This window comes from Denticeps clupeoides, chromosome 1, assembly GCF_900700375.1.
Source record: "Denticeps clupeoides chromosome 1, fDenClu1.1, whole genome shotgun sequence".
In the NCBI taxonomy this organism is placed as follows: domain Eukaryota; kingdom Metazoa; phylum Chordata; class Actinopteri; order Clupeiformes; family Denticipitidae; genus Denticeps; species Denticeps clupeoides.
Window position 1 is genome coordinate 34,574,216 of NC_041707.1, and position 19,293 is coordinate 34,593,508.

General features: G+C 43.2%; 2 protein-coding genes across 2 annotated transcripts in view; one reads left to right on the forward strand and one right to left on the reverse strand.

Annotated features, from left to right (window-relative positions):
• Window positions 1-8,751, forward strand: part of col4a5 (collagen, type IV, alpha 5 (Alport syndrome)) — a 36,728-nt gene extending 27,977 nt beyond the window's left edge. Inside the window, 21 exon segments of the mRNA XM_028992576.1 lie at window positions 256-423; window positions 504-593; window positions 668-814; window positions 912-1,010; window positions 1,137-1,226; window positions 1,383-1,463; window positions 1,466-1,521; window positions 1,601-1,727; window positions 1,822-2,001; window positions 2,094-2,144; window positions 2,241-2,426; window positions 4,311-4,444; window positions 4,742-4,814; window positions 4,980-5,051; window positions 5,297-5,425; window positions 5,529-5,627; window positions 5,931-6,143; window positions 6,632-6,809; window positions 7,109-7,223; window positions 7,335-7,507; window positions 7,592-8,751. Of these exon segments, the coding sequence (XP_028848409.1) occupies window positions 256-423; window positions 504-593; window positions 668-814; window positions 912-1,010; window positions 1,137-1,226; window positions 1,383-1,463; window positions 1,466-1,521; window positions 1,601-1,727; window positions 1,822-2,001; window positions 2,094-2,144; window positions 2,241-2,426; window positions 4,311-4,444; window positions 4,742-4,814; window positions 4,980-5,051; window positions 5,297-5,425; window positions 5,529-5,627; window positions 5,931-6,143; window positions 6,632-6,809; window positions 7,109-7,223; window positions 7,335-7,507; window positions 7,592-7,706 (2,576 nt within the window). The 3' untranslated portion in view covers window positions 7,707-8,751.
• Window positions 8,752-14,580: 5,829 nt separating this feature from the next.
• irs4b (insulin receptor substrate 4b) overlaps window positions 14,581-19,293 on the reverse strand; it is a 14,247-nt gene continuing 9,534 nt past the window's right edge. The window contains exon 2 of the mRNA XM_028999027.1: window positions 14,581-16,882. Within this exon, the coding sequence (XP_028854860.1) occupies window positions 16,878-16,882 (5 nt within the window). The 3' untranslated portion in view covers window positions 14,581-16,877. The remainder of the gene's footprint in view (window positions 16,883-19,293) is intronic.

Below are 19,293 nucleotides of genomic sequence, written 5' to 3' on the forward strand. Positions count from 1 at the left end.
GCCACAATAAGATTCCCCCTGGATGTGCTGTGTGTGTAGCTAATGAGGAGGAGCATGAGAAAATTAATGAGAAATGGGAGGTAACCTATGATGACCGCTCTCTGAACAGCAAAAAAGAATGGCCAAAGCAGCCTTTCCACCTATTGCAATTTCTACCCCCTGCAGGACCATAGACAGTCTAAGACCATAGACTTGCATTGGTAGTAGTACTGCAAACCAACCATTCAGTTACATAATATCTGTTCTGTATTTCAGGGTTCCCAGGTGTAAATGGAGAAAAAGGTGACCCTGGGCCCCCAGGACTTGACCTACCTGGGCTTCCAGGAGACAGAGGTCCCCCTGGCTATCCTGGTGCTGCTGGACAACCTGGACCTTCAGGTTCCCCTGGTCAACCCGGAAGAGATGGATCACCTGGATTTCCAGGTAAAGATGATGATTAACACCTTTGTCTCAATTTCTTCACCTCAGTTGTAGGTGCTGCTATAACTGTCTCATATCTGTAGGCCCTAAGGGAGACATGGGTGCTATGGGAACCCCTGGTCCTGTTGGTCCTGCTGGCAGCTCCGGACCACCTGGAAACACAGGACAAAAAGGCACATATTTCCTCACTAGAAACAAAATTGTACCGTAAATTCCAGGTTTTCATCTAATATTCCCAATCATGCAGGGGAAGATGGCTTTCCTGGAGGTCCAGGCCGTCCTGGAAATACTGGACTCAAAGGCGATAAAGGGGATGCCGGTCTTCCTGGTCCTCCCGGTCCTTACCTTCCTCCTGCGTCTGATAAAGGAGCAAAGGGAGAGCCAGGTGCAACAGGTAAGGATCATAATGTTTTTGCTAAAAAAATTCTTCAATTAGTTGATGTAGCCTAGAAATATATGCAAACATCTTCATATGTTTTTCTTTTCTGTAGGTTCACCAGGTCGGCCTGGTGAGAAGGGTATTTCTGGTCTCCCAGGTTCCCCTGGGTCTGCTGGGGTTGATGGAGCACCAGGACCTCTTGGGCCACCAGGTACCTTTGCTTAGCTTTGCTTCTTGATGAAATATAAAAATGGCCGTTAATGGAACTGGGGAATTTTTCTTTGTTATATAGCCAGTAATTCAACAAATGGTTTACTGTAAATGTTATGCATTTTAGGCCCCAAGGGGGATCCAGGATTCCCAGGATCTCCAGGTCCTCCAGGAATTGCAGGTTCAAAAGGATCAATGGGTGATATGGGATTCCCAGGTGAGTCTTGAAATCAGTATATTGCATATTGCAAATTCTCTAATGTCACACTGTTGACATTTCATGAATTCACTGTCTTACGAAACTGCTGTTGAATTTACTCTGGCAATTCTAGAACATGACAGGAGAACTTAACTTTTACATTTACATTTGTAGGACCTTCTGGTTCCAAAGGAGCATCTGGTATACCAGGCCGCTCAGGACCACCAGGTAATCCTGGACCTCCTGGATACCCAGGACAAAAGGGGACCCTGGTACTGCAGGATACGGACCACCAGGCCTTTCAGGACAAAAGGTACATTTCTGACCCTTATAAATTTGTACATCAGGATTTCAACAAACTTAAACTACAAAACCTTGTGCCTTTGATACAGGGTGAACCTGGCTTGCCTGGTATACCTGGAGGGTCAGGACAAAAAGGTCTGCCAGGTTCTCCAGGTCTTCCAGGTATTCCTGGATCAGGAGGGCCCAAAGGTGATCCAGGAATTCCAGGATTTCCAGGTAACATTATATGCAGTGTTGCTGCTTACATAATTAAAGAAACCATGAAGAAAAATGACTTTAAAAGATACAATTACTTGAAATCTTTTGATAGGAACTCCTGGATTGCCTGGTCCAAAGGGTTTGGATGGGATACCTGGTCCTCGTGGTGTGGACGGACCCCCAGGCAGACCTGGAGACCCAGGTAGACCAGGAACCTCAGGAGCACCAGGAGAAAAAGGTCTTCCAGGACGAGATGGGATCCCTGGACCAGCTGGAGTTAAAGGAGATCCAGGTGAGACCAAATCCTTTGCTCTACACAAAGTTTTTTGAAAGGTAGCAAGCTGGGAAGACATTTGTTCTCTGACACTGATTTTGGTCTTTCAGGTGAACCTGGAATTGGATTGCCTGGCCCTCCTGGCAATCCCGGACTTCCAGGTGAGATTTAAATATCTGTCATTTTTCTCATTGTGTATTAACATAGCCAACCAATCACCTATTATCTTGGCTAAATGACTAATATATTTGGCACAGGTCTAAAAGGAGACATGGGCCTACCTGGACCTTCCGGAAATCCTGGTTACCCTGGACAAAAGGGTGAGGTTGGATATCCTGGTTTAACTGGTAACCCTGGCTCCCCTGGTCCCCCTGGCGCTACGGGAATTGCTGCACAAGGGCCTAAAGGCACCCAAGGTCCTCCTGGTCCTCCTGGACGTGGTGGTAAGTTTTCAAACCAAGAGACATATGACTAATCAAGGTGTGCTCTCTGGTTGGTCCCTTTAGACATGCCAAATGAAAGTGCTGTTCAGATGGCATGTGTGTATTTACAAAGTAAATATGTGAAAAATAGGCAATAAGGCAAAGAACCAGGAAGCAAACTTGATCCAGTGGTCTATGTGGAATGCTTCAGTCACTGATTTGCATGTGATACACATCACCATGTTGGTTCAAGTGTCACCGAGCACAAACTGAGCACTAAGGTCATCTGTCACTCGCCCAGCATCCTGTTATCCCTTCACACTATTTGATGAGTGCATCACTGGGGACCCGAGAGCATGGAATAGTCTCTGGATTCTTTATTCATCATTATATATATTCATTCATTCATTCATTCATCTGGTAATTCATGCACCTACCTACCTGTCCAGTTCACCCAACCCCTCACGTTCTGTCTGCAGAAGTGGTGTCTTGTCTCACAAAATTTAATGATCACTCTTTGTTTTAAATGATGATTTGTCTGATGTGACACAGCTGGGATTTAATGTGTGTAGTGTCTGTCTCACTTGCATGTGTTATGGTGCATCTCAGAGCACTAGAACCAAAAATGAAAAAGCCCACAGAACAACCCAGTCTGGGCTTTTGGCTGTTGAATTCAAATAAAATTCTACCTCGAGGAAATTGCACAGCACTGGCAATGCCAGTACCCCACACATTTATCAAATATTTTATGCAAGTTAATGCAATGCAAGCATTAACTGGCTATTTAAATATCAGTGTCAAGCCATAGAGCCTTGGGTGGGTTCAGTTCTGTACAGGGCCAAGTAGGGCCACCTTTCTCTCTTACAAATGATGGTTCTGGATATCATGAGTTTCTTGTTTCCTGCGACATGACTCGCCCTCCATGTGATGCCACGTGACCGTGACAGGTCCTGCAGGTCAGACTCTTCAAATTTTAGAATCAGAATATCACAATTGTTTTTTCTTTATAAGTAATAAAGTGGTTTTTATTTTTATTGTCTTTTTTTTTTTAAAAAACAATTGTAAATTTGTTTATTTTACTTTGTTTACATGTACAGACCTTCTGCAAAGGAGGAGAATCAGTGTTAACTCCACTTGCTGTTTCGCTTTTTCTTCAGGCTCTTGTCTTGTTTGTGAACTTTTTTTCCTAATTGCTAAACACACACACATGGAAACACATGCACACACCATTATATTAAATGTCCCCTATTATGAAAATTTCACTTGACATGATTTAACATTAATACGAGTTCCCCTAGCCTGTCTGTGGTCCTGCAGTGGCTAGAAATGGCGATAGGTCCAAAGAGAGCTTTGGGCAGTCTGCTTCGCCAATCTCGAATTTGTCCCCTTATGACGACATAATGCTTTGTTCATCCAGAGAATTTCCAACCCCTCCCCTAAAAAGTAGTTTTTAGATTCGTCTGAAGAACCAGTGAGTTAATTACATTTTTTTCTGGAAAGACGCAGACACGACTTCCTGGTTGCACCAAAACCTGTGGTTGGTGAATGGTGTTGGTGATGTAATTTCCACGAATGCCTGCTCACTTCCATAGGCCGCTCTCCTCCTCGTCCCTCCTCACTCCTCCTCATTATTATCTTTTAAAGCTACACACACTGAAACGGCGCATCCTGGGGAAATCTCCTTGTGTGACTGTAATTCAGCACCAAAGCTGAATTTCAGAAAGAGATTTTAGTATTAGGGGACCACTAAGATCTATATAAAAGCAAATATGAAATAATTCGTAATAGGGGACCTTTAATGGTATCCAGTGAATTGTTTTACAAACGTTGCTGACTTTGCTGCTGAGTTTTTTTTTTTAGCTTATTTTTATGCCTTTTACTTACTGCTTTCTGTTTGGAATAAAGGTTCTCCTGGTCCTGAGGGTCCTCGTGGTCTACCTGGCAGCGGAGGCCAGAGAGGGGAGAAGGGTTTCCCAGGCATACCTGGCTCACCAGGATCTCCTGGTGCTAAGGGTGATATTGGACAACCAGGATATCCAGTAAGCTTTTTTTTTTTCTTTTATATATTCTATTTACATAGCTATTAATGCAGGAACTGCAAAGATGGGGGTCTGAGTCCACCAACCAGACCCTCCTAGTTCCTGAGCGTCAACACTGAATAGTAATATAATTTGATCAAAATGACCTAAAATGCACATATATTTATAATCTATTTAAATTTGATCATTTTAGTTAAAAAATCATCAATCATCACTCATGACCCAAAGTGCTCAATAAAGAATACATATTAAATAAAGAGGTTATGGGTATCTGACCCTTGAACTTTCCTCTAACAGGGCTCGCCGGGTTTGAAAGGGAGTCCTGGGTTGAAAGGAGATACTGGACCTACTGGTGTCCCTGGATTCCCAGGTTAGTCTGCTTCTAGGAATTTATGCTGCTAAGAACAATCTTTGATTGGCTGGTTGATTTATTTAGACTTGATTTCAAAGTGCTTTTGTTGAGAAAATTGCAAAAAAAATGCAGATTGTATTTATTGTTTAAATGTATATACTGCCTGTCATGTTTCTTTCATAGGAATTAAAGGCCAATTAGGTCAACCTGGTCTGCCGGGTTCTCCTGGTGACAAAGGTGATATTGGTCCCCCAGGTATGTGGCTCTACAAACGTCACCCTTCCTTGTTCGCAACCTACTTTGGTCCCTCTTTATGTGGAATAGTAGTAGTTAAATTAACACCTTAAGAGCATTCAACATGAACATCGATAGCATAATTAAAATTACAATCATATTGTAGGCAAGTAGCTTATTGTTTGCTCTCCACTGTTTGTCACATCTCTGTATATACCGTGTATATAAAAAGCGCTGTGTGACTTTAACCCTCTGCATTTTCTCAGGAATCCCTGGTGAGCCAGGTGTGTCACCTTCACCCATTGTAGTGAAGGGTGATCGTGGACCACAAGGTGAATCGGGCCTCCCTGGCAGTAGAGGACCACCTGGTCCACCAGGCCTCCAGGGCTTCATGGGTGAGTGTAGAGAGCCAGTGCTTCCTCAGGTCTAAAGCAGGAAGCTCCACAATTCCACTATATTTTTTCTTCCGCCTTTTCTGACACACCATCCTACTGGCAGGTCCACCTGGGAATCCAGGTGACCCTGGTCCCATCGGGCCGCCTGGCTTTATCGGGCAGTTGGGAAGAAAGGGAGACACTGGACCAGAAGGACAGCCAGGTGAGTAGAAGACAAGGGTAGCTCAACTCACTCCAGATTTATAGGTTATAGATCATTTTCTAAGCTTGGCAAAATAAAAAAAAAAGTATAAATATGTTGATTGTGTGTGTCTGTGCGCTCAGCACAATTGTGCATTTTCCAAATGTAGGTATTGAATGTGAATCTTTTAACGTGAGGATGGGTGTAATATGCTAAAATAAGGAATATATTATATTAAAGTTATGACTTGCACCATTAAATTTATTTGGACAGTATTGGACAGTTTTAGCTACTGTGAATACATGCCGGGTTCACTGTTTCCAGGTCAGCGTGGATACCCCGGACCCCCTGGTTCCGATGGCCTCCAGGGCCCTCCTGGTCTTCCAGGGTCGGCCGCTGCTGCTCACGGCTTCCTGATAACCCGTCACAGCCAGACCACTGATGTACCAACATGTCCTCAGGGCACTTATCCCATCTATGAAGGCTACTCGCTTCTCTATGTACAGGGCAACGAACGAGCTCATGGACAAGACCTGGGTGTGTTTTACACACACACACACACACACACACACACACACAGACACACACATATATATATATACGAATCCACAATGTCAATCCACAAGTGGTGGTCACCCCCAAGAAGTGGAGAACAAAAATATGTTCCCACTTCAGGTAGATAATGGGACAGTCCCCTGGAGACACTAGCTCTGGAACGCAATGGTACAGCATTTACATTTACATTTACAGCATTTACCAGACGCCCTTATCCAGAGCGACTTACAATCAGTAGTTACAGGGACAGTCCCCCCCTGGAGCAACTTAGGGTTAAGTGTCTTGCTCAGGGACACAATGGTAGTAAGTGGGATTCGAACCCGGGTCTTCTGGTTCATAGGCGAGTGTGTTACCCACTAGGCTACTACCACCCAAGTAAGTGGGGTTTGAACTTGTGACTGTCTTTCCCACCTTATTGCATTTATCACGGCACAACCCCACTCCTACTCTAATCCTGCCCCATTCCTCAGGTACGGCCGGCAGCTGTTTGAGGCGCTTCAGCACCATGCCCTTCATGTTCTGCAACATTAACAGTGTGTGCAACTTCGCCTCACGCAACGACTACTCCTACTGGCTGTCAACGCCTCATCCAATGCCCATGACCATGGCTCCAGTGAAGGGAGAGAGCATCAAGCCTTTCATCAGCAGGTAGAGTCGGCAACCTTTAACACTCAAAGAGCCATTTGGACTCAGTTCTCACAAAAGAGAGAGCGCCAGGACCCGCAAAATTTTTGGCAGGTAAAATGAACAAACTGATTAACAGCTCGGGTGGGGTGGCCGGCATATACGCATATATACTATTTGTGACACATAATTTGTTAAAAAAAAGAATTTTAATGTTACAAGCTCACAAAGCATGCGTCTCCAGAGCCACGGGTTGCTGACCTCTGCACTAGTCTGTTTCTAGAATGTTTTGCATGTTTTTTTTACAATGTGTGTGTTTACAGATGTTCGGTATGTGAAGCACCAGCCATGGTTATTGCAGTTCACAGTCAGACCATCCAGATCCCCTCTTGTCCTGAGAACTGGGACATCCTGTGGATTGGTTACTCCTTCATGATGGTAAAGGAGCCAGCGCACACCCACACACACACACACACACACACACACAAACGCATCCATCGGCCACAATGCATGGACTAAAACCACACTGGCTTCACTTCTCTCACACAGCACACCAGTGCCGGAGCGGAGGGTTCAGGCCAGGCCCTGGCATCGCCCGGATCCTGCCTGGAGGAGTTCCGCTCCTCGCCCTTCATCGAGTGCCACGGCAGAGGCACCTGCAATTACTACGGCAACTCCTACAGCTTCTGGTTGGCCACGGTGGATGAGCAGGACATGTTCAGGTAAACTTCTTTACCCCCATCCCCTATTTATCAGTACTAGCCAGGGGTCTCATTTTCTGTTCTTTCTATTTCCTGTCTGCACAGGAAACCGCAGTCAGAGACGCTGAAAGCCGGGAACCTGCAGACACGCGTCAGCCGCTGTGTGGTCTGTATGAGGAGGACAGGTGACAGAAGGGGTGACTCACGTCTGAAGCGGTGACGTGGATAGCAAACAAGGATACCAATGGTGCTTTATCTTCAAGTAAAACTCTTAATGTTCTACTGTGCAAAAACAAAAACTGAAACAGCAAAAAAAAAAAAAAAAGAATTTATTAGTCTTTTTTTTTAAAGAAGTACCTCAAAATGCTACACAAATCCCAGAAAAGGTGCTAAGATGGATATATGACTTAAGTGCATTTAGTTTTTTTTCTCTCTTTCTGAGAAATATTGTCGTTTTGTTTTGTTTAGTTTTATTTCCATAAAATTTTAATTTACAGAATTTTTGATGTTGGTACAGAGTTGGATTTTTAAAAAATCTATTTTTAAAAGAAGTGCTTTTTCTTCTTTTCTTCCTTTTTAACTTTTTTTTTTCAAAGGCTTTGTCTCTATGTTACCAAATCGGCACTTTGAACATCAAAGAGAAGAAGAATGCACTGAAGAAATTACTGAGACTGCATTTTTTTTTATTTCATTACTTTCCATCACTCTTTTCTTCCTCTCCTCATGGTGACACTAACCCTGCTGTATTCTCTATGTCCGCATAGACCCTTTTCCCTTTTTGTAAGTAATGTATTGTGTATATTGTGTAAAACCCTTTTTTAGTGTCAAAGATAAAAAAAAAAGGTACGTACGTTATGAATTTCTGGGTTCTTTAGTTCACTTGTACCCTTGCTAACTCACTCACTCACTCATATTGTACAAATTCAATGAAACAGTATTTTATATATAAATAAATATATATATTTTTAAGAAAAGTATATAGCAACTTTACAACTACAACGGGGGACGCTCTGAATAACCACTTTTTCTCACACCATAAACCAAACTACTGAGACTTTCCTTACTGCATCTCCTGCCAATCTATCCTCAGATTTTGTTCACACATCACACATCTTAACTTGGTTCCACAGAATATTGATGGTTTTTCAGCATTTTCACCCATCGTGGTTTTGTTACAGTGTGATATTGTACATATATATGGAGATTGAAAAAAAAAACAAAAAGGGCCAATAATGTTCTATACTTTGTGACTTATAGTCATTGTGGGGTGCAAGAATGTGTATTAATTTTTTCATGTTTATTATCATCCAGAAGTTGTTATAAAAATTTTAAAGACTAAAATAAAGAAATATAAAAAATAAACCTTCCGCGTCACAAAGCAAATTGGTTTGACAGAAACTTTCTGCATTATTGAAAAATGATTGGCAGTCCTGAAGTTGCAGGAGACTGTCTATGGGGTTGTTCAGTTGTGTCACTAGAGGGCGCCAGGCTTTCAGTAACACCTTGCTGGCACATTCTCCCTGGCTTCTATTTTTCAGTGCTTTTATATACATAAGAAACGGAAATTAACCCTACAAAGTGATACACACTCACAAAAGCACTATTAAGTATTTAGTGTAAGTCTGTAATGTAAAGTGGAATACCAATTTGCCACTCAAGTTTTTTGAATTTTGAAAAGCTGCTCAACTAATTCCTTTTAAACAATCACATAAGCATGATATTATCACACGATATTATCACTTTGGGACATTCATCTGGATGAACTTCTCGAGGTATTTTGGATGAAGATTATGGGTTAAAATTTCCCATGTTTGTCTTTCAGCAGCATTTCAGTGCATTCCTTCTGTTTCTTCTTCTATCACAGCAAAACACGCTTAATGAATCTACCCCCGCATTTCATTTAGTCAGTAAGTGCTTATATGTAGTTGCATGGCCATATAAGTTTTTTTTTGCATATGCTTATGTCATGGTCATTAAGACTATAAAGCTCTTGTGTAATACAAAGCCCTTAAGAAGCTGTTGTCCAGATTTATCCAGATCCTTGTTGGCATCGAAGGAGCAGTTTGGACAAAATAACCAAACGTTGCTTTTCTGCTAACTTTTAATTCTTGTTGCATTAAAAATTCACGGTAAGCATCCAGAAATTTACAGTAAACACACTTAATGGTTCCTGGAGACTGAGCAAGCACCGAGCATCCGAGGAAACCCTGACCTGTGCTTAAATGAAGCCCAGTTCTTTCACTTTACCGTCTCCCCAGCTAGGCCATTTCCATTCCTTTATTGATCTGCATATGGGTACTTCCACCATCGCTGTCACCACGACAATCACATCACCATTCAATGCCACATTGTGGAGGTGATGTGCTTGTTTTTGTCAGATCCTTTGTTTTTCTCCGTCTGACTGTCCACCACGCATCAGGACTAAGCCACGGAGCTTAGGAGAGGTTATCAGGGTTCAGTGCTGACCGAAAGAAAACACTCACACAGGGTTCATTGTTTTATTTAATTTTTTTTTTTTTTTTGTATGTGATGTTCAGATACGAAGCGATCAAAAGCAGGTGCATTTGCATGAAATGTTGTTTTCCTGCTTGCCCGTTTCCAGATTGTGTCACTCGCCACCAGTCTTCCCTATACGACCAAATGAAGCGACAAAGGGTTAAATGTGTTGCCCTGGGACACAAAGTTAGTATCGTGACAAGCGTGGAGTTTGACCTCATGGTTTTATGGGTCAGCTGCTTGACAGCGAAGTTTGTTTAGCCGCCATCTACACAGATCCCATCACCTCATGCTCGAGAGAGAGAGGGAAGCGGCCAGATGTTCTGAACCCACACAGTTTCCTCAGATGCAGCATTAAGAAACTCAACAATCGCACTTTTTTTTAACCTCTGCCTGTGCGAAAGGAACCAGTTCCAACCCCTGCATTGTGACTGGCTGCAAGGCGTTTACGATATCAGCCGTCAGACCTTGTCCAAAATCAGCAAGGAGGAGACCGGCAAGCTACCATACGCTTTAACACCTAACCATGGTATTATAGTAAATAAATCAAAATGATAAAACGCTGCATTCATTCTATCCACGATGTTTATGATGGTGAGGCAGCCGGTCTTTTAACTCTTTACTTTACATTTCATTTAGCTCTTGCATGAAGTGCCTTTCTCAGGCCTGCAGTGCTTCTAAGCAGGTTTTGAACCTGCGGCTTGGTGGTTCGTGTGGTTTTTAGTCCATTAAGCACTATGCTTCTATCTTACTCACAAGGTGAAGCACTCCGTGTAGGACTGATCAAATGAATCATGTGACTTCATACAGTTTTAGGCAGTTTCATCTTCCCAACAGTAATTCTTAGATAGTCCCTTCATGAACAATCTAAAGGTTCGAAAAGTGAAAGGGGCAATAATTTGGAATCTGAAGAATTATTTTCTACAAGCGCTAGTTTAGAGAACAATACTGTATATTCATTCAGAGAACAATACATGTCATTGTCATGTATTATCAATAATGTCATTGTCTCATGAAGATACAGAAATCATGCAATAAACGTTTACATAAATACATTTTTGGATCAATGTTTGACATATGTTTTTTATGGACAGCTGTTTGTTATAACTGTTTTCAATGGTAGGGTAGCCTTGGTTCTCAAACTGTGGTACTCACCCCCCTCTAGTTGTAAACCAAGAGTCTCTGAAATTATTGTTAATATTTGTGGCCTAGGGGACAGAGGTGGCAGAGCGGTTAAGGAAGTGGTCCCCATAATCAGAAGGTTGCTGGTTTGAATCCTGATCCTCCAAGGTGCCACTAAGCAAAGTACTGTCCCCACACTCTGCTCCCCGGGCACCTTTCATGGCTGTCCACTGCTCACTAAGGGTGATGGGTTAAAAGCAGAAGACACATTTTGTTGTGTGCTGTGCTGCAATGTATCACAATCACTTCACTTTCACTACAGCAGATGTGTGTAGTAGGCTTTGAAACTTGGCAGGCAGTCCTGCCCACTACTCTGGCACTTATGGCCACGTCATATTAGAGTTGCAATAACACTTTTGCAGTTAGCCTCAACAATTTTGAGCCACTGGTCAGATTATCAAAATAATAATTTCAGTTGTATATAGTTTACATACAAAGACAATGGTAGGTTTTATAAGTGGTAGTAGCCTAGTGGGTAACACACTCACCTATGAACCGAAGACCCAGGTTCAAATCCCACCTACTTCCATTGTGTCCCTGAGCAAGACACTTAACCCTAAGTTGCTCCAGGGGGGGACAGTCCCTGTAACTACTGATTGTAAGTCACTCAGGATAAGGGGCGTCTGATAAATGCTGTAAATGTAAATATAAATAAGTAGTCCTAGGTTTTTTTTTGCCCAATCTCCACAAGATGGCTCTTCATGAAATTGTTCTTGAATTACCTTTTTAGTTCAAAGTCTTCTGTCGTGGGTGCATTATGACCCTATTAATTGTGGCTGGCAGCTAAATTTCAGTAATGACAGTGGATCCATATAAGGGATAAAAGTGTCTTGTGTGTATACTAGTTAAACTGGGCCTTGTGCATTTTAAGTACATCATAGTGGTGGTACTTGGCGAGGTGAGGTGTTACTCATGGTGAAACATTTGAGAACCACTGCTCTAGAGTCTCTTCTGTGACGTCCCTTTACTTACACCCACTGATCTTCTTCTAAGGGGTGCCACTTAGTCACAGATTCCATTTAGGTCACGTAACATGTACAGGGCATATCCAGGGTTCCTGTCCTCCCCCTCCCCTTTAACGTCAGTTGCTGCCCTATAGGGCTTCAGCTGATGAATGGAGAATCACCACATCTCATGTGGATTACGAAAGGCATATCAGGGCGGTGAGGTGCTGATTTTGGCAGTATGCCGCCGGAGGGACAGCTGAAGGGTTATGAGTTAAGCTAGAGGCATTTTAAGGCCGATGGTATGGTGACGCACTTACCTAACCGGAACCTTTCCTTAACAAGGCACATCATTAAGGGACAGGGGTCAGTTGGTCAAATGTTTTGAAACTGAAGACTGGGTCGGGTCGTTCGCAGCAAATACTACATCTCCAGGGACGTCTGCAGCAATGAAGGCTGACTGTCACATGTTGGACCTGACCCACCACTAGCATGATGTTTATATGGTTGGTAGAAGTCACCACCGGATGGGGCATCACACCAGAAACATATTATGTCACCTAAACTTGTGTTTTTGAAGGGTGTCCCCACACAGAGCTTCTCCAAGCTCTTATTTAAGCTGTCATGATGTAAACAATTTTTTTTATTGATTAATACATGAAGTTCTGTGGGAGACCCCCAAATCCTGTTAAATAAACCAGGATACACAATCACACAAACCATTTTTCCTGTTTGCAGGAATATTTCTTCATTACTGGGAGTCAAAGATTTTTTTTAGAAAACAACTGCTGTAGTTGCTCTCAGTCACTAACTAGCAGAGATTGTTCTTGGAAGTTTTTGTAGAAGTGAAGGCCTAGCGGTTAACGATACAGCCCCATAATCAGAAGGTTGCCGGTTTGAATCCCAAAGTACCGTCCCCACACACTGCTGCCCCCTGCTCACCAAGAGGGATTAAAAGCAGAGGACACATTTTGTTGTGTGCACCGTGTGGTGTGCTGTGTATCACAATGACAATCACTTTCTTTCTTTTTCTCACTTTCACTTATTGGAAATGCTAATGGAATAAATACATGGAACATCTTGAAGACATGTTTGTTTGGGAATTCACGAATCGGAAGGTGGCATCGCAGGACGACTGTAAAGGCGTTGAGGTCGAGCAGATAAAACTGTGGACTTCAGCCTGTTTTGTTTGTGAGTGGCTAGCTTCACCTCGCCAGAGGACTTTGTTCTGTTGGTTCTTGTGGAACAGCCCTGCAGAGGATTTATTGTGGTAGGAACAGAACGTGTGGCTAATTAGCGTTTCTACCCACAGTCTTCCAAATGCATCTAAATGACCGACTCATTAGCCAAGGGGAAGATTGTGAACATTTCCCAGCATGCAACACAAAGGCTTGTTCAGGTGAATTTGTGCCAACACAAACAATGGCATTTCTCGATTCTAAATGAACTAATGTCAGAACAGGAAAAAAACAAATATTTTAAGAGTGGTGGCAGGAAAATGAATCTTTTGCAAAAACATTTGCAAGGTTCCCAAGTCACAGCCCGTGCACTGCTCGATAATGATCTGATGAGCTGGAGCAGGTGAGAAGTGAGAACCTGAAACTGTGCGGGGCTGCGGGTCTCCATAACTGGACTCTAAAGTTCACAGAGGTCATGCATTTTGCCTGATAACCATTCGTGTAATGTTGTGTCTGAACAAACAGAGGCCAAATGGAAGGAGGGCAGAACATTTTCTCTACAGGATTTCAACGCTGGGATACAATGAAACTCTTAAAAGCCTCATGCACACACAATTACACCCAACCACACTTAAACAACAGACAGGTAGCTTGCATTAACACGTTTTTTTATTGCAATATCTCTATTCAAAGCAAAAAAAAAAAAAAAAAAAAAAAGATAAATATAAACACTATGCAACGCTCAACTTTCAGATATGTCTCCCTCTTTCGCTCCTCAGGAAAAAATGAGAGGAGGAAAGGGGAAAAGTAAGCGGAGTACAACGCAATTAACATGAGAAAAGGAACGGAAAAGAAAAGAAAAAAAAAAAAAAGAATTGCAACAGCGTTTACAGTGGAGGGTGTGGCAAGGAACATTTAACTTTTTATTTTTTGCAGAAAAGTAATGCACAGAACTTGACAACAGTGCTGGGCTTCTCTCCATAAAGCTTCAACAAAAGCATTGTTTGCCGGGAAAAAAAAAAAAAAAAAAAAACAGGTAGCACAGCAATGACGCTTTCCAACTCCTCTTCATCCTCACACTCTTCGTACAGGCAGCTTTTGTGCCAGCATTCATTTGATAACCTTAATTACACAGCACCAAAGGAAAATGTAAGATTAACTAAATAATAATAAAAAAAAAATTAAATAATAATAATGGGCAGAGTGTTTAAGCACATTCTAGACAGGGTTCCACACTTCCCTCCCATTTCAAAACTCCCATTCTGTTCTGTTCTTGGGTTCCTTAGTTCAACCATCACAGCACAATACTGTAAAATTGATTTTTTTTTTTTTTTTTTTCAAACTGGAAAGGAACTATTGTGTTTTTATGTCGTACCTTTAAGGATGGATTAAGTAGAACCCTCCAGAACACTGGAACCCATTAAAGCTTTCATAGTGGTAAATGTACTGGCTAACTTAAAAGAAAACCAAAGGACTAGGCAATTTAATCAATCACCTCTGTTGGAAACATACAATCCTACCGTATTACAACAGATATTGGGCACTATTTTCAAACCGAAACTAGCCGCATTGCTACGCAGTAAGCGTGGCGCTGGTTCAGTACATAAAGTCAAAGGCGTTTTCAGGATTTCTGTATTTGAAAAAATGAATAAAACAGGAAAGAGCCCCTTGGTAGCCACTATATGTCTATTTAAGAAAGGATTGTGTCCAAATCATGACAGAGCAGTGGAAGTTAGTTTGTCTTCAAGCTAAAACTAGAGAGAACCACTTTAACATGATCTAGTTTATGTAAATCCCAATGGCGACTCGTACCTTAAACAAGCAAACAAGACCCACAGTCAGCCACAGTGTGCCTAGCGGCAGCTTGAAAACAGCGACCGTGGTAGGCTAGAACCAACGCTGCCATGCCAGTACCTTTTAAGACTTTTTATTTTGTCAAACCACGGTGTGCAAAGTTTATCAAAACGTCACAGGCTTTCAGTCAGCCTGCTAGCCGCCAAAGTAAATGTACCGCCGTATTGAATACCTAGGATGATATTAAGCCTCATTCACAGTGACCAAAGGGAAAAAAAAACTAAAATAAAAAAAAAAAAAAACACTACCTCGAGGCATCTTCTCGTTTTTACTTGGTTCACATTTGGTTCAGTCATATCAAGGAAAGTAAAAACATTTTTTAGCAAAAATAATACCCAGCATGCCAAAAAGCTATACCCATTTCTCTTGCATGACCAGCTGGTTTAATTTTTTTTGTCTTCAATTAAAAAAAAAACACACACACACACACTGCAGAACACACAGCACAGTACAGTGACGAGACACTGCAGGAACCGCACCAGTCTTGCCCCTCGCAGGGACTGGTGCATGGGGAAATCATGGCACAGTTAAGAGGAAAAAAATACTGTTGAAGATTTTAGAAAAAAAAAAAAAAACTTGTCTATTCGAAGATAGAAAACTGCTACGACTGCCTCCACACTTTCTTACCTCCCCTCTTCTCTAGTGTCTGATGCGGTGCAAGCCAGTAAGCAGATTAAGTGGCTCGTGGTTTACTGACCCCCACCCAATCCCACCCCCGTTCCCAAGGTTCACAGAATCATCGCTTGTCTGCATGTGACGCAGCAATCCCGGCACTGTACCAAGCCCGAAACACAGGTTCTGTGTCTGTACCTGTTAGGTAATTGTGAAAAAGCATTATTACTAGGAGGTTAAAGGTCAACTTCCCCCATCCTGTGCATGGGCCCTCGCTGGCAGCGTTTTGCTCAGTCCCAGAATAGACTCTTACCCTCCCTCCCTCCGTTCTGATCATCCTGCATTCTTGGCAGCATGGCGGAGGCAGAGAGTTCACGAGGCGGCAGGGGTGTGGCCGGGGGGGGGGGGGGGGGGGGGGGGGGGGGGGGGGGTGGAGGGTTTGTTGGGCTGGAATGCAGAGTGCATCGCACCTGGAGGCCTGGGCTGGGGTTACCGGAACCCTGTGCGTCACAGACTGCCTGGCGGTACTGAAGCATTGTGGGATAGCAGTGATGGGTTGGGTGGAGGGAAGAATGTCCAGGCATCCCACAGGCTGTAAAACACGTCAAAACTGTGCCAAATGAAAAAATAAATCTTATAAATCAAAAGATCTTTAAAAATCCAATGCCGTCCTAGTAAAACCTGAAATGTTATAACTGATATCCGTACCGATAATGTGCAAAAACTGATCAAAACGTTATACCTCCAAAAATCGGCATTCTAAATCCAATAAATATGAGCTTGCAAGTAAAGACAATAACTGCAGCAAATGCCACACATTTCAGTTTCAGCATGAACCTCCCTTTTTGTGCATGTTACAAACCAAATATTATCATCGTCATGACGAGTATTGATTAAGTACCCTATTCAAACAGACACTGCTCCAGACATCCACTCGCAGGTATGTCATGTACTGATTAAAAAACAACAATGACAATAGTGATAATAAAAACAATAGTAAAAGAAACTAGTAGAAGAAAATAAACTTGGGTTGGCGCAGGGGGTTCAGGGGGCGGGGCTGTAGTAAGGAACCTCCTCTGGAGGGGCACACCGGGGAGAGGTCAGCTCCAACCTTGCATCCAATCTTCATTCTAAAGCAAGAGGCAGAGTGAGAAGGATTAAAATGAAAAATTGTAACAATGATCAATATCAATCTCAACAATTATCAAACATTTATATAATGTTGAATTCCATTACATGTGTACCAAACCATTTAGAAGAGATTCAAAAGCATTAATGAAAAAAGTAAGTTAACGTGAAAGCGATTAGTAGACACGTGACACCACAGTGAAATGTGTCCTCTGCTTTTAACCATCCCCCTTGGTGAGCAGTGGGCGGCCATGACAGGTGCCCGGAGAGCAGTGTGTGGGGACGGTACTTTGCTCAGTGGCACCTTGGTGGTTAAGGATTAGAACCGGCAACCTTCTGATTACGGGGCCGCTTCCTTAACCGCTAGGCCACCGCCGGCCCTAAATAAGGGGTGTTGATAATAAACATTTTAAATGAGACATCCGTGGACACAATGCAGTGTAAAATTTCTTAGTATCTTATCAAATTTGACCTCCACAACCCCCAAACCCGCCCCCTGGCTGGGCCATGGTTGATGGTTCTGGGAGGCTACTGGGTGGACCAGTGGCCTGGATTGACCCTAGAAGAGACAGGCAGGCATTGATAAAGGGCTTTGTCTGATCAAACAATGGCAAATGAAGCACAAAGCAGGTGCTTTGACAGGGCGCTCGATCACTGCGCTGCCCAGCGGCAGGAATTTCATGGCTTCTTTGTGTTTTTTTTTTTTTTTTTCCCCTCTGCCTGCCAATCGAACCCAAAACACTCTCCACAGCCACCCGGTGAACATACCACCAACACCACCCATTGTGGTGAACTGCAGCGCAGCACACGGTGACACAACAAAATGTGTTCTCTACTTCTAACCATCACCCTTAGTGAGCAGTGGACAGCCATGACAGGCGCCCAGGGAGAAGTGGTGCCCGGGAAGTGGCCCCGTAATCAGAAGGTTGCTGGTTCGAATCCCGAACTGCCAAGGTGCCACTGAGGAAAGCACCGTCCCCACACACTGCTCCCCGGGCGCCTGTCATGGCTGCCCACTGCTCACTCAGGGTGAGGGGTTAAATGCAGAGGACAAATTCACTGTGTGCGCTGTGTGCTGTGCATTACATGTGACAGTAACTTCACTTTCTACTTTCTCAGTGTGTGTGCACCTCAGTGGGACCTTGGCGGATCGGGATTCGAACCGGCAACCTTCTGATTACGGGGCCACTTCCTTAACTGCTGCAATATGTATTGCCTTTCAGGGGTCGTGAGATAACAGGTCAGATGACATTTCACACCAGTACAGTGGGCCTGGAACTAGTGCATTACTTCCCGTAGCTATCTTGAGCCGGGGGTCTATTTATTGAGGCGTAATTTTGTACGGTGTGTATGAGGTGATGTGCGACTATTGCGCCACACAAACGAGGAAGGAGGCCGCCATGAGATGTCATCAGGCTTCAGCACGGACGTGGCCAACACAAACCCTGGATGCTTACAACCACCTAATGTCAGGACAGGAGAAGAGCAGGAGTCTAGTCTGGGGACGGCTTCATTCACACACTCAAAACACACTTTCTAACTTAAACATGCACACAATTTGAATATCCGAGAGTGTGTGTGTGTGTGTGTGTGTGTGTTAATACTATATATGTATGCATTTGGTGGTGGCGGTGATGGCCTAGCTGGGGCAGTGGTGGCCTAGTGGAAGCGGTTCGACCAGGCGCCGTCCCCACACGCATTTCCTCACAATGCTCTCATGAACGCAGTAAACATAAAGGAAACAAACTAGTCATGGACACGCCCACTTTACTTAGTTATTTGCTTGCACAATTGGATAGTAAAAACTATTTGACGACCAAATCCTGTTTAATGTCTAAATGTGCCCAATATCATGGCAAAAATCACATTTTCGCTGCTCATCAGTTGCAAACTGTGGAATTGGAACATGTAAAACTTAACTTTGTCATCTCAGCTCTATGCAAATATATTGCTTCATTGATTGATGACAAAAGTAGTAACAGAATTTTTAAAAACCTGAAGAGGCATTTGCTACTGATCGACATTAAAACCACACAGCAGAGAAAGTGGACTTCACCCTCTAAAAAGGTAAAGAGGGCAGAGACGGGGAACCTGATCCATGGAGGGCTGGTGTTGGAGCAGGTTTAGGATGACCTTTCAAATCTTACGTTCAGAGACATGGGAGGAACGGTTTGATTGAAAGGTCATCCCAGAAACCTGCACCTATGGATCAGGTTCCCACAACCCTGCAGCAGGACATTAAACCTTCTCATATCAATTAAGGCATGTTGAGTTCCTCAGTAGATAAACCACAATCTGTGTGTGTGTGTGTGTGTGTGTGTTAATATTGTCCCGCCTGTAGGGACAAGCCGCATCAGACCTCTGAACAGAACCGAATTGAGACAAATCTTCAAATTCAGACTGATCTTCAGAC